Source organism: Capricornis sumatraensis, chromosome 11 (genome assembly GCF_032405125.1).
Source record: "Capricornis sumatraensis isolate serow.1 chromosome 11, serow.2, whole genome shotgun sequence".
NCBI lineage: Eukaryota > Metazoa > Chordata > Mammalia > Artiodactyla > Bovidae > Capricornis > Capricornis sumatraensis.
In genome coordinates, this window is record NC_091079.1 from 34,979,266 (window position 1) to 34,994,977 (window position 15,712).

General features: G+C 35.4%; 1 protein-coding gene across 1 annotated transcript in view; it reads left to right on the top strand.

Moving 5' to 3' along the window:
• The window catches only part of TMEM65 (transmembrane protein 65), a 48,459-nt gene that overhangs the window by 17,930 nt on the left and 14,817 nt on the right, over positions 1–15,712 (top strand). Inside the window, exon 2 of the mRNA XM_068983661.1 lies at positions 14,908–14,952. Coding sequence (XP_068839762.1) covers positions 14,908–14,952 — 45 coding nt within the window. The remainder of the gene's footprint in view (positions 1–14,907; positions 14,953–15,712) is intronic.

The window sequence follows — 15,712 nt, forward strand, 5'->3', positions numbered from 1 at the left end:
CATATTTATGTTATTGCTTGAATACATTGATTTAAAAATATTTTTAGCATGCAGGTATCCCAAACCTGAGATTGCCATTGTGAAGCGAGCGAAGGAGTTATCATCAGCAGAGACCCCTGATAGTTTTGGTACAGTACAGTATTGCAGTATTGATTGTTTGTCAGATGTTTATTGCAAGTGGAAGAGCATCTATTTGACAGGACTTCTTGCTTGTTTGAAATAGAATGCTTTGATTATAGTGATGGTCCTTTTTTGTTTGTTTACATCAGTGTTTCAGTTTTCCATTGTCTTTGGAACATCTGTTTTTATTATCTAACCCTAGACCTGTGGACATGATTGACTAATAATTGCATGTTTAATTGACTGAAAGATTGCATTTATGATCTTAAAAGGCAGAATCACTAATATTTAAATAACATATTTTAAATGTTGTTGAAATAACCACAGCAAAGTGAGACATCAGAAGCAACAAAGATTATGAATTTCTTTAGGATGAATAAGACAGAGGGACCACACACAGAGAAACCTTCAGAATATTCTAAGAGAAACTATGTTTCAGTAATTGAACTTCAGTAAAATACATTTTAAGAGTATATTCTTGAATAGTTTGAAAGTGTTATGTACATTCATTGTAAGGCCATTCATCAACATTTTTATAGATTAAGTCTCCGTACAGTTTGATATCTGACTTACATTGTATGCTGTGGTGGTGGTGGAGGAGGAGGAGGAATTGTGTTGAGTGTGTGTGTGCGTGGGATGGAGGGAGAAATAAAAATAAATATCTCTGTCCATATTTTATTTTTTGATTACTATTTAATATAGATGAATTGCCTCAGAAGTATAATACAATGTATGGAAAGGAATAAGAACTTTTTTATGCACCAATTGAAATTTTGTAAGAAAAAGTTTCTTAGACTGTATATATAGTGTCAAGAGCAAAAGATAAACTGAAAGATTCTGATTTCTCAGTGGGGAGGCATGTAGTGTGTATGTACAAGCATACACACTTGTGTATATTTTAACGTATCAGTGCAGTACAAAAATCCTCCAATTTGCTCTACTTTGCCAGTTCTAATGTTATTCTAAAATTAAAAATTTTATCTTAGTGTGTATGCAGAAATTAAACATTTAATGAAAATGTCTTTTGGAGAAAAAAGTTTCAATTTTGGATTATTCTGAAGGTTGTTTTTAAACAACCCTCATTTTTAAGACAATGTAGGGAAAAGGAATGATACTTATTCTATACATAATGGCAAATGATATCACTAGGAGGAAAAGTGCTACTGAACAATAACTAATAGGATTTAACCTGTCAGTGATTACCTTTTGAGACTCAGTCTTTAATTATGTCCCTACTCACTGTGTAGTGTGCTTCTTCATAAATGTTTATGTGGTATACCTCTATTTTTTAAATCCTACTAGTTGTACAATAAGGAAGCAATATAGAGTCAGAATATTAGAGCTAGAAGGGATGCAGAGACCTAAAATCTTCATTTTATGTAACATGAAACAGAGATATAGAGGGTTTATGATGTAGTCAAGGTTTGGTGACTGATTTTATATGTATATATATATGTATATCAGAGCAGGGATTCATGTCAAGGCCTTTGAGTTTATTATTATTATTGATTTGTTTATTTGGCTGCCCTGGGACTTACTTGCTTTGTGCAGGCTCTTAGTTGTAGTTTGTGGGATCTTGGCTACCCGATCAGGGATTGAACCTGGGTCCCCCGAATTGGGAGCATAGAGTTCCAACCACTGAACCCCCAGGGACGTCCTGGCCTTTGGGTTTTTAGTTCAGTGCTCTTTTCATGGTAATAAATTACTTTAGGGTTAGCAGGGGAGATTAGTGCTAGACTAGAGGGTATCCGATTTTGATGTTCTTGCAGGAGAAGATGCATGCACATCCTTCTACTCTGCCATCTTGACTTCTGTGCTGTGGCATGGCATCTAGTCACATCACATCTTGGCAAGTAGAAGGGAAAAAAATGAGAAGAGTGGCAGATTTTATTTTCTTGGGTTCCAAAATAGCTGAGGACTGTGACTGCAGCCATAAAGTTAAATGACGCTTGCTCCTTGGAAGGAAGGCTATGACAAACCTAGACAGTATTTTTAAAAGCAGAGACATCACTTTGCCAACAAAAGGTACATATAGTCAAAGCTGTGGTTTTTCCTGTAGTCATGTACGAATGTGAGAGTTGGACCATAAACGGGGCTGAGTGCTGAAGAATTGATGCTTTTGAACTGTGGTCCTAGAAAAGACTCTTGAGTCGCTAGGACAGCAAGGACATCAAGCCAGTCAATCCCAAAGGAGATCAACCCTGAATATACATTGGCAAAACTGACGCTGAAGCTGCAGTACTTTGGACACCTGTTGCAAAGAGCCGACTCATTGGAAAAGACCCTGATGCTGGGAAAGATTGAGGCAGGAACAGAAGGGGGCGACAGAATGAGATGGTTGGATGGCATCACCAACTCAATGGACATGAGTATGAGCAAACTCCAGGAGATAGTGAATGACAGGAGAGCCTGACATGCTGCAGACCATGGGGTCACAAAGAGTCAGACACAACTAACTGAACAACAGCAACAACAAAGAGTATCCAGTTCTGAAACCAGCAGAAATCATGTAATTTTTCCATTCAGAAAATGTTTTATTTGGTAACTATAATAGATGAGTTGATTTCTTCCCCTCTCTTTCAACTTTGATGGATTTTTTTTTAATGATTTGTATGAAAAAGAATGATTTCTTAGAAGAGAAAAAAAGCAATTGGAAAAGGTATTAGTATTTTAGATAATTGCAGTTTTACTTCAGTTTCAAATATTAATGCCTGATCAATGTTTTGACAGTGTTTTATATATTCATTGTACAATGAATATATATATATAAAATCCTGTGTTTTCCTATTAAGAATTTACTCACTGAAGAGAAGTAAGACAAGAGGAAGAGAATCTGGGTTCTAGACACAGTTGTGTGTCCTTGAGTAAGCACTTATTAATAATGTCTCTGGACCTAACTGGCTAAATCTCTGAAATGGAGAAATAAGTCAGTACACTACTATGTGGGCATAGTACGCATACGGGCTGGATAATTCTTCATTAGGAATGACTCTTTCTTGCATTGTAGGATGTGTAGAATCCCTAATACCAGTAGCATTTCTCAGTCATTGGTGGTGGTTTAGTGGCTAAGTTATGTCCAACTCTTTGTGACCCCACGGACGTTAACCCACCAAGCTACTCTGTCCATGGGAGTTCCAAAGCAAGATTACTGGAGTGGGCTGCCTTTTCCTCTCTAGGGGATCTTCCCCACCCAGGGATCAAACCTGTGTCTCCTGCAGGCAGATTTTTTTACCATTTGACCCATCCTCTCAGTCATTATCATATCCAAAAGCAACCCCGCATTTCCCAGCATCTTCTAAGTGAGGCACCATATTGAGAACCACTGGCAAACTGTTTCTAAGGATCCTTTCAGCTCTAACATTCTGCTAAACAATTCTTATTTCAGGAATGATTAAAAGGGGAAAAATGTAATACTGACTGAAAAACTCTTCTCCCTCCTAATATTAAGCAGTTTTATTTTTTAAATGAGTGTTTTCTAGTAATTTATGTCACCATACCCACACACATGTCAACCACTTATGATGTTCCAAGATGATTTTTTTAATTCACTTTAAGCTTTCCATCTACAATATAATGTACCCATGTTATATATGCTCAGGTATATAATTTTAAAATTTAGAGTTGTATAGTACTGTCTCTATACCTAAAACATAAAAGTAAGATCTGCTTTTTAAAAAAATTTGTACTGTTAGTTTACTATCTTAGCCTTTTTAAAAAAGGAAAATCATTATATAGTAATTGTTTTCTTCGTCTGTTTTCCTTTGGCATGCAAGAAGGAAAGGAATACAGTGTCTGAGTTAGCATTGAGTATATAATTGTTCTAAATACACAACTTAGACATGTGAAAGCAACCACAGAGCAATAGTATGTTTGATTATCCTAAAAAAAAAACAACACTCCATGAAATGACAGATACAAGAGAAATAAATTACTATACATTTAGTATTTACTGTTTTTTAGATTTATTTTTATGTATTTAGCTGTGCCAGGTCTTAGCTGCAGTGGGCGGGATCTAGTTGCCTGACCAGGGAGTGAACCCTGGTCCCCTGCATTGGGAGCAAGGAGTCTTAGCCATTGGACCACCAGAGAAGTCCCAGTATTTACTGTTTCTTAAGCCAACATTAATGAAGTTAACAAAGGTGATGATCAGTGAGGCACTACTATCACCTTCCTGGGGCTTCCCTGGTGGTTCAGAGGGTAAAGAATCTGCCTGCAGTGTGGGAGAACTGGGTTCGATCCCTGGATTGGGAAGATCCCCTGGAGGAGGGCATGGTGACCTCACTCCAGTATTCTTGCCTGGAGAATCCCCATGGACAGAGGAGCCTGGTGGGCTACAGTCCATGGGGTCGAAAAGAGTCAGACAGGGCTGAACAACTAAGTGTGCACATATCACCTTCCTCATCATTAGTACTGGCCAACTCCTGTCATCTATTATACCACTGGACTGCCTCAGACCAGGAATTTGTTAGTCTCCCTTAAGTAAACTGCACTGAAGCCCTAGGTTGCATGCTGTGTTCCCCTGAAGTTTAGTGAGTGACAATATTACATGATCTAAGTAAACATTTCTTTGCATGTTGCAGTAAACTTTTAGATGCTAAATAACAAAATCACACTGAAATACTGTTTTTTGGTCTTAACTAAGGAATGTGTTTAAAAAACTATAATTAATAGCCATTATTTTAAAAGATAAGACCTGTTAATTGAAATTTACAAAATTAAAAAGTTAAGTTTTTTTAGTTTCTAAAGTGTTTCAATGTTCAGTTCAGAATGTCAGGTTTTGTAAATATATTGCTCAACCATATTAATTTATTTCTTTTAAAAAATATTGTGTTGTAGCTTTATAAACCCTTTTGGATGCATGTTTGATTTTTTGGCACCTGGTATGATTTGCTTTGCTTAAATCATTTTGAACAGCATGATTTGCATTTTAAGTTTGTCTTCTTTAATGCATTATATATTTATTGTAAATTTAACCTTACTTGTAGGAACTTTTGGTTCTGTTAAAAGTCTAAGCAGTTTATGTTTATATGTACATCTATTCTTTTTCAGATTCTTTTCCCTCCTAGATTATACAAAATATTGAGTTTTAATTAATAATGTAATATGTCACACTGTAGTCAAGGGGTATAGTTTTGTTTTCTAGTGAAAGTGAAAGTCGCTCAGTCATGTCTGATTCTTTGTTACCCCATGGACTGTAGCCTGCCAGGTCTTCTGTCTGTGGAATTCTCCAGACCATAATACTGGAGTGGGTAGCCTTTCCCTTCTCTAGATCTTCCCAATGCAGGGATCAAACCCAGGTCTCCTGCATTGCAGGCAGATTCTTTCCCATCTGAGCCACCAGGGAAGCCCACCACTTTGTAAACACATTGTTTTATAGTGGAGGCTAAAGAAACTATAAGTGTTCCACTTACTTTCTTCTACCAAAGTAGTTTGATTTTCAGTTTAATATATATTTCTTACTAGAATGACTTACAATCCTAAAAGATATTATAGAATCGTTTGTTGATGTTGGACTAAAGCTTTTTAAAACTTATTTTTATGGGAAAATATAATTAAAGAAGACCTGGACACAGCATGACTTAGTGACTGATCAACAACAACTTAATTAAGGAGGGAGCCCACCAGGCTCCCCCGTCCCTGGGATTCTCCAGGCAAGAACACTGGAGTGGGTTGCCATTTCCTTCTGCAATGCATGAAAGTGAAAAGTGAAAGTGAAGTCGCTCAGTCGTGTCCTACTCTTAGCGACCCCATGGACTGCAGCCCACCAGGCCCCTCCGTCCATGGGATTTTCTAGGCAAGAGTACTGGAGTGGGATGCCATTGCCTTCTGGGGTTGCACAGAGTCGGACACGACTGAAGCCACTTAGCAGTAGCAGCAGCAGCAGCATGCAGGTTAATTAAATTTCATAATAAACTCCTTGAACCTGCCCTATTTATTCATTGTATTGGAATCTTTTGTCAGTTAAAGTAACTTGGCATTTGACTGGGGCTTGAAAATTTCTTTCAAGGATTTTGTTTTAATGACATTTTACCTATGTTCTGAGAGCGTAAGAATATTTTTAGTAAAAGTATAACATTAAAAAAATTAAAATGTAGCAAGATGGGAGTAATTTGGCCCTACTTTTTCTAAGAGAAATTTTGTAAAATTTTAAAAATCCTTAAATTTATGCCTTTTTTGGACTCAGTAATGCCACTTAAGAATAATCTATGTTAAAGAACTTTCAGGGAAACATAAGAAGATTTAGGTACAGGTTTATGTAAGTGTTATTTTTAAAGTGAAAAATAAGGAAGAATAAATATCTAGTTAAGGGGATTAAACTATTGTGTATCGTATAATGAAATAAAATACTATCAATGCAGTTATTGCCTTAGGGAATTAAAAGGGGAAGTGTTCACCTTATAATGCTTTGTGAAAATGACAGAATACAATTTTATGTGCACTTCTGTATAGAAAAAGGGCTTCCCATGTGGCACTACTGGTAAAGAACATGCCTGCCAGTGCAGGAGATGTAAGAGACCATGGGTTTGATACCTGATCGGAAAGATCCTCTGGTGGAGGAAATGGCAACCCACTCCAGTATTCTTGCCTGGAGAATTCTGTGCATCGAGGAGCCTGGCGGGCTACAGTTCATAGGGTCCCAAAGAGTCGAACATGACTGAGTGACTAACACACATACAATTACGAATAAAGAATGGCTACTTAATGAAGAAATACAGTGGAGAGACTGAAGAAAACCATGTCCCAGCAATTCCATTCGCCCAGATCTAGAATTTCCTTCTTGTGTGGCCTTCACTGAGGCTCCTTTCAAAATTTTTCTCTCTTTTTAAAAAATCTCTACAATTGTTCCTCATCTGTTTTTGTTACCTTGCTCTGTTTCTCATTTCTTCCTTTGTCTTTCTCTTTCTAATCTGACTCCCCCCTCCACTTCCTTTTAAGTGAATATAGTATGAAGTAATTATTTATACTTATATAGCAAAATATAAAAAGTTGCTTGATTAAATACATTTTTATTCTTGAGATATGAGAAAAAAACCCTTAATTTGTGTTTCCTTCTGACGCTCTTTTGACTTTTATATGGCAGTGACCCTCAGTTTTATATTTCCTAAATAGATAATAGTTGACCATTAAATGATGATTCTGATGCACTATAATATTTCAATTCATCAAGGAAATATTTCTTTTAAAAATTCAGTATTACTTAGGTAGTCACAGTATTTTGTAAGCTACAACAGGTCTTTGGTTGCTTTTGTTAATTAGAAGACTAATTGGAATTCCTCATTTTCTGTACATTCTAAAATACCAGAATGTCATTTCGTAAAAGTAAAATTGCATGTTTTAAATTGTTTTCTCTATTCTTCCTGGGTTACTGAAGCAAAACAAAATGTTGAAAGTATTGAAATTTTTTGTATTTAAACATGCAAAGTGTTATAGTTTTCAGGATTTATAATTAATATCTAGGGAGCTTTTAATTAGGTAAAGATTTGTTTATACATTAAAATACTTGAATATATTTCTGTTCTCAAGGATAGATTAGAAGGAGAGAAAGTCCTATTTCAAATAATTTTCATTTGGTTTGATGCAGTATAAATTAGTAATTTGTAAGAACTATCATGTCTTATTTACTTTCCTGCTAGTAAAGACTTAAATATGAAATCAAAAGGAAAAGAAATTTACATGTAAATATTATCTCATAGATACATACAGATAATTGTCCTAACCTCTGTATTTCTGTGTGTGTGTGTGTGTGTGTGTGTGTGTCTTGTTTGCATTTTCATTTTTAGTAGATCAATTCGGTTATTTTTAGCTAAAGTTTATTTGCCTTTCAGCCTGTGTACATAAGACTTTTAAGAACAAATTTCAAAAGCGCCTAACTTCTTTTACTCCTGTTTGTTAATTTTAATTAAGCTTTTTATTTTGACATAATTGCAGACGCGCATGGAATTGCAAGAAATAATACAAACTATCCACTTTCGCCAAAGGTGACATCTTGTAAAAACTTCATATGGTGTGACATGCAAGATATTGTCATTGATAGAGTCAACATACAGAAGAGTTAACAACCCCATAAGGATCCCTGTTACTTTTTTTTTCTTTTTTTAATTAATTAATTTATTTTAATTGGAGGCTAATTACTTTACAATATTGTAGTGGTTTTTGCCATACATTGACATGAATCAGCCATGGGTGTACATGTGTCCCCCATCCTGAACCCCCCTCCCACCTCCCTCCGCATCACATCCCTCAGGGTCATCCCAGTTTATCGGCCCTGGGCGCCCTGTCTTGTGCCTCGAACCTGGATTGGTGACCTATTTCACATATGATAATATACATGTTTCAATGCTATTCTCTCAAATCATCCTACCCTTGCCTTCTCCCACAGAGTCCAAAAGTCTGTTCTTTACATCTCTGTCTCTTTTGCTGTCTCACATATAGGGTCATCATTACCGTCTTTCTAAATTCCATATATATGCGTTAATATGCTAACCTATATATTTCAGACTTTATTTTTTGGGGCTCCAAAATCACTGCAGATGGTGACTGCAGCCATGAAGTTAAAAGATGCTTACTCCTTGGAAGAAAAGTTATGACCAACCTAGACAGCATATTGAAAAGCAGAGATATTACTTTGCCAACAAAGGTCCGTCTAGTCAAGGCTATGGTTTTTCCAGTAGTCATGTATGGATGTGAGAGTTGGACTGTGAAGAAAGCTGAGTGCCGAAGAATTGATGCTTTTGAACTGTGGTGTTGGAGAAGACTCTTGAGAGTCCCTTGGACAACAAGGAGATCTAACCAGTCCATCCTAAAGGAGATCAGTTCTGGGATTTCTTTGGAGGGAATGATGCTAAAGCTGAAACTCCAGTACTCTGGCCACCTCATGCGAAGAGTTGACTCATTGGAAAAGACTCTGATCCTGGGAGGAATTGGGGGCAGGAGGAGAAGGGGACGACTGAGGATGAGATGGATGGATGCGAGTCTGAGTGAACTCCAGGAGGTGGTGATGGACAGGGAGGCCTGGCGTGCTGCAATTCATGGGGTTGCAAAGAGTCGGACACGACTGAACGACTGAACTGAACTGAACTGAACTGATATATTTCTAAACATGAAACCCTATTAAGTGCAGCTTCTTCAAAATATCTGAGAAAAAGAAAAAAATAAGGAAGTCTGGATGTTAATTATTTTTGCCAGTATTGTAAATAAACACACTTTGGAAAAGCAGTTTTCATTCCATTATCATCCCATTAAATTGTTTTTCCACTAAGTTATCATTCTGTTAAGAATTTTTCTGTCTATGTTCATGAAGGGTATTGGTCTGTAGCTTTCTCTTTTTTTGGTAATTTTTTGGTTTGATTTTATTTTTAGTACTCTTCTGACCTTATAAAATGAGTTGGGAACTATTCTTCATTTTTTATTTTTCTGAAGAAACTTGTAAGTTTGTCTAGGGTTGGCATTTGCTTTTCTTTAAGTGTTTAATAAAACTCATTAGTGAAACCATCTGGGTCTGGAGGTTTTTTGTTTTGTTTTGTTTTTAGTGTGAATGTTATGAAAAGGTGCTTGTTAACAAATTTGATTTTGTTAGAGCTATTCAGATTTTTTGTTTCAGCTTATATCTTTTGGTAAGTTGTAGTTTTCAAGGAATTTGTTCATTTCATCTAAGTTGACTAGGTTGGCATAAAGTTATATGTAATATTCTCATTTTAATGTCTGTAGGATCTGTAGTGATGTTCCCTGTTTTATCCTTGACATTAGTAATTTGTGTTCTCTTTCTAGGTTGGTGTACCTAAAGATTTTTTCATTTTGTTAATCTTTTCAAAGAATCAACTTTTGGTTATGTCTATTTCTGTTATTGTTTACTTTTATTTCATTGATTTCAGCTGTTTTTGTTGTGATAGCCTTCTTTTTACTACTTACTTTTCATTACCTTGCTGTCTTTTTTTCCGTAGCTTTTTCAGATAGAACCATATGTCATTTATTTTAGGCCTTTCTCCTTAATATTTGTACTTAAAACTCCTCTAAGCTTTCATTGAGCTGTCCTGACAAATTTCAGTATACTGTACTTTCATTGTGATTCATTTGAAAAGTATTTTCTAATTTCCTCTTTGATTTCTTCTTTAGACCATGTATTTAGAAGATGTTACTTAATTTCCACTTTCTTCTCTAGATATCTTATTATTATGAGTTGTATTTTGGTCAGAGAACATATTCTTTACAGTTGTAATCATTAACTTATTAACACTTGTTTTGTGGATCAGCATGGATCAGCATATGGTCTATTTTGATAAATGTACCATCTGCACTTGAAAAGAATATGCATTCTGTAGTTGTTGAGTATGGATGTTTAAATATTAGTTGAATGGAGATGATTGGTAGTGTTGTTCAGATAATCTATTTCTTAGTGATAATTTCCTCTAGTGTTCTATCAGTTGCTGAGAGAGAAGCTTTTGTATCTTCAAGTATGATGGTAGAAATGTTTATTTTCCCTTTAATTCTGTCAGATTTTGCATCATGCATTTTGAAGCTCTGTTACTAGGAATAAGCAAATTGTTATTATGCCCTTTGATGAGTTGACTCTTAGCATTTTGAAATGTCCCTGGTTCTGGTAATACTCTTTGTCTTTTAAGTCTACTTTATCTGATTTTAACATCACCTTTCCAGCTTTTGCTAACAAAGGTTCATATAGGCAAAGCTGTGGTTTTTCCGGTAGTCATGTACAGATGTGAGAGTTGGACCATAAAGGAGGCTGAGCACCAAACAATTGATGCTTTAGAAATGAGGTGCTGGAGAAGACTCTTGAGAGTCCCTTGGACTGCAAGGAGATCCAACCAGTCAATCCTAAAGGAAATTAATCCTGAATATTCATTTGAAGGACTGATGCTGAAGTTCCAGTACTTCGGCCACCTGATGAGAAGAACTGACTCACTGGAAAAGACCCTGATGCTGGGAAAGATAGAAGGCGGGAGGAGAAGCGGGTGACAGAGGATGAGACGGTTGGAAGGCATCAGTGACTCAGTTGACATGAGTTTGAGGAAACTCCGGGAGATAGTAAAGGACAGGGAAACCTGGTGTGCTGCAGTCCATGGGGTGCAAAGAGTTGGACACGACTTAGCAACTGAGCAGCAACTCCAGCCTTAGGGGCTTCCCAGGTGGTAAAGAATCCACCTGCTAATGCAAGAGACACAAGAGATGCAGGTTTGATCCCTAGGTCAGGAAGATCCCTTGGAGGAGGATATGGCAACCACCCCAGTATTCTTGCCTGGGAAATCCCATAGACAGAGGAGCCTGGCAAGCCACGGTCCATGGGGTCACAAAGAGTCAGACGTGACTGAGTGACTAAGCACAGCACTGCAGCAGCTCCAGTCTTACAAGCTTACTGTTTGTATGTGTCTTTTGCCATTTATTTACTTTTAATCTATTAAAGTGTAATTCTTGCAGATATCATATAGTTGGGTCTTGCCTTTTTATCCATTTTAACAACCTCTGCCTTTTAGTTGGATTGTTTAGTCCTTTAACATCGAAAGTAGTTACTGATACAGTTGTAAGTAGGTTTACCATTTTACTGTTTGGTTTCTGCTTGTGCCTCTTCTTTTCTTCTGTTCTCATTTCCTGTGTTCTTTTGACTTAATATTTTTTGCAATCCTCGTCACATTATTTATTTAGCTTTTTAACTGTATCCTTAATGCATTTTGTCTGTATGTATGATTGCTCTAGGAATTACAAATAGGCATCCTTGAACTCTACAGACTGCTTAGAGCTAATTCTGCGTAGAACCTTGTACCACATCACATACATTGTGGAAACATTGCAACCACATTTCCAAATTGGTCCATTTGTGACCTCCTTCATCCTTTATGCTTTGATGTCAAATGTATTATATCTACATACATTATAAACTCCACATGGCAGTGTTGCAGTTTTTGGACAATCAGGTTTATTTAATTTACTAGGGAAAAAGTAATCTTTGATATTTACTCAGTATTTACCATTCCTGATGCTCTTCATTCTTTTTGTTTTCTTTCTATTTTACCTTACGCTGGGATTTTTGTGGTTTTCCCTGCACAGGCGTGGTTCACACAGAAGCCATATATTTGAACTGAATGTACATCAGAATTTAAGGCTCCTCCTTTCTGACTCTGCTCTTTTCTCTCACTTTGCAGTGGCTTTGGTTACCTTGCACCTTGCCTGCTGCTTCTTTAGGCCAGAAAGACTGCAGGTTTTTTTTTTTTGTTTTTTTTTAAAGAGCTGGATTAGGCCAAAAGCTTCATAAAATGGGTAACTCACTTAGTTCCATTCTTCCTTGTAATTGTTGATTCCTCTCCATAATCAACCTGCTTTTTGGTCATTTTCCAGGGCTCTCAAATATTTATTTATGGTTATAGTTGTTCTGTATAGGATTGATCTGATAAAAGATAATTCAGCCTATACTGGAAGTAGAACCAGGACTTTTTAAGCTAAAAATGGTTGGAAAATATGGTGTGGTAATGTACAATCTTTGGAGAAGGAAGTGGCAACCCACTCCAATATTCTTGCCTGGAGAATCCCATGGACAGAGGAGCCTGGCAGGCTACAGTTCATGGGGTCACAAGAGTTGGATACAACTTAGTGACTAGATCAATGTACAATATTAATAGTCTTCTTATTTTAAAATATTTAGAAAAAGAGAAAAATTATGATGCATGTAATGCACATGCACACTGAAACAGAAAGAACTAATTTTTCTAACTCCAGTCTGCTTGATGAAACATTAGATTGGAGTACATTTCCATGTAAATGTACATAATTTACCATGTATCAGAAGAAAAAATTTAAGGTTAAGATATGTATGTAGGGATATAAAGCTTTGGGATTTATTATGATTATTTTCAAGGGGATTATATTAGCTCCCTTCACATTTTAAAATTGGTACAGACTGCTGAAACCTTGGGCTTATTTCAAAGATTGCGTTTTATTGTGTGTTATACACCTAATGTTTTTTCACTTCTGATATATAGTTGTCTTCTTTCCATTAATGTAGTAAAGAAGATACAGTCTCAGAATCCTCAGAATGGTCAGTTTATGAGTCACAATTTTTGATGGATACTTTCCAATAAAATTTCCACTTTCTAGGAAATGTTCCTTTTCTGTTTCCTCTTATTATTCCTTGGGTTCTTTATAATGCAGGAGGCAAAACTCTATGCTTTGATTTTGCTTTAACCTCTGTGCCAGTGGTTTTCCTCCCTGCTGTGTCTCCTTTACTTTGTATTATTTTCTTTTTCTCTCTTTTAAAAAGAGTTATTTTTCATTACCTTCAATTTTTTAATCTTTGTAAGTACTTAGAAAGACAGATTAGAAATATTGCATACATTATTTGATTTTTTCCCCCTCATTACTTTTACACATTATGTATTTGCCTAGCTCTTATCCTTTCATCCTAGGAGTTGTAAAATATTTTAAAATACTTTGCTCAGTATGTAGAGAATTTGAAGAAGTAAAAGCAAGGACTCTATATATTCTCATTACATTGGGAAGGTCCTGCTTGTTGAATTTTTAGGTATTTCAAGATGTTCCAGTCAACTGACAAGGACTTCTCCTCACAGTGTCAGAACTGTAGTGATGATGAGAGTAATGCAACTAGGAAATAGTTCTGGTATGTAACCACTTTTGCATGCTTACTTCACCAGAAAACTCTGTGGAGTACAGTGGTATCTTATATTCCTTGTTAAAAATTTGGAAAACTATTTGCATGCTTTCAAAGTAGATTTTGAGGTAATAGTACTAGTTAAAGAATAGAGATTATATTCTAAGCAGATATAAAATACTGCAAAGTTTTAGGGTATCTTCATTTCTTTACTGTCCTAGAAAAGGAAAAACAAAACGTAAACTTGCATTCATAGAACTTTCTTAATAATACAATAATTGCCTAAACCCTAGGTTTTAGCGCATTGCTTATTATAAAGTCATTATGATACTATATGCTTTTTCAGTAAAATAGCTTATTGATGGAGATTCATTGGCTTTTCACTTTTTAAAAACTAAACTCTTCAGTTCTTATATTGTCACAGATTATAAATAAATATTTTAGAAAATATATATCCAGTTTATAATGTATTTCTTTGGACATTTTGGTTATACTAGATCTTTATTGCAGAGCAACCCATGGTTTGGGTTCTTTTGTACAGTGTATCAGTTAATTCTGTTGGATTGAATGAGGATAAAAAAGGTGGAATTCTCTGCCATTTTACTGTAATTTACTCTTATACAAATGATGAGTTGGTTATTGTTATGAGATTACGTAGATAGCGTTTTTGTAATTGTTAGTTTTTAGATTTAATGATGGCACCTGAATATACTTTGATATGATATACTTGAGAAAACTTTCTTTGTTTATTATGACATATAAGTAATGTTACTATTTGGTGAATCACACCCTACTCTCTGGGGTCATTTTGTTGTGTAAATGTTCTTTATTGTCCAGTAGTATAGCTTTCAAAACTTAAAATATTCAGTATGTTATCAAGGGATATTAATTAGTCTCATTGTCTTACAAAAACCCCCAAATAAGTGATCTGCCCAGGGATATAGGGTCATAGTAGGCCTGTAACTAAAGCTCAATTTGTTTTTCTAGCCTTGTAATTTAATCTATACCAAGAAATATTTCCTGTATGGATAACTTTGATTCATTCGCCTAAAGATAATTTATGAATAAACTCTGCTGTTCTCTCATTTTGTAATTCTGCTAGTGTTTTCTTCATTGTAATAAAAAATCATGCTATAGTAACTAATTCTTGACCACACCCTCTCTTTCCCCTTCAGAAAAGTTGGAAGCTCAACCACCAACCCCAGGACAGCTGAGATATGGTAATGGTTCTATAATTATTTGTGCATCTGTCTTTTGGACTTGAAATAATTATATTATTCATTAATAGTACAGAGAGTTAATAAATTAATTCATTCCAGATAGAATAGATTATCCTATTTATTATGCTAAAGCAAAAGGTTTGTAAACTTAGTTTAAAACATAATATTATGGAATTTCTAAGATTGTTAACCATGTCTGTTAGTGTTTAAATACTGTTACCATCTAGAGATAAAATTATAGTAGAGGTTTTCTTAGTTCCTGGGAGAAAGGATATGTTTACTTTAGTTTGGATTTAAGTTGGGTCATTTCAGAACTAGAATTGCTAAGCTATTTTCTTTGGTGGAGAAAATGCTCTGACTTGTTTCTGATAATGAAGAAAGTAAAGTTCATTTTAAGCCACCCCAGAGAAGAACCTTATAATGCTGCTGGTCTGCTTTCTTTACTGTATTATGATTGGAATAACTGTTCAAGGGCTAACACCAAAGTAATGTAAAACAGTTTAGGGTCTTATTATACAGACAATGGAAGAAGAGAATTATTTAACAGTGCAGTGAATTTGAATTGGTTGTAAGTTAAAGCTAAATATTAGATATGGTTTACTAATAACTGCTGAGTTATAGAATAATATTTTCCAAAGGAAACTGAAGAAATCACAAATTGGTAGTGTGTCATTACATACTGGAGAGCAGACATATAATTAAAATTTAGTAGCTAGTTCCTTTTTTTCTCTCAGAGGTAGAATATAATTTATCTTAGAAA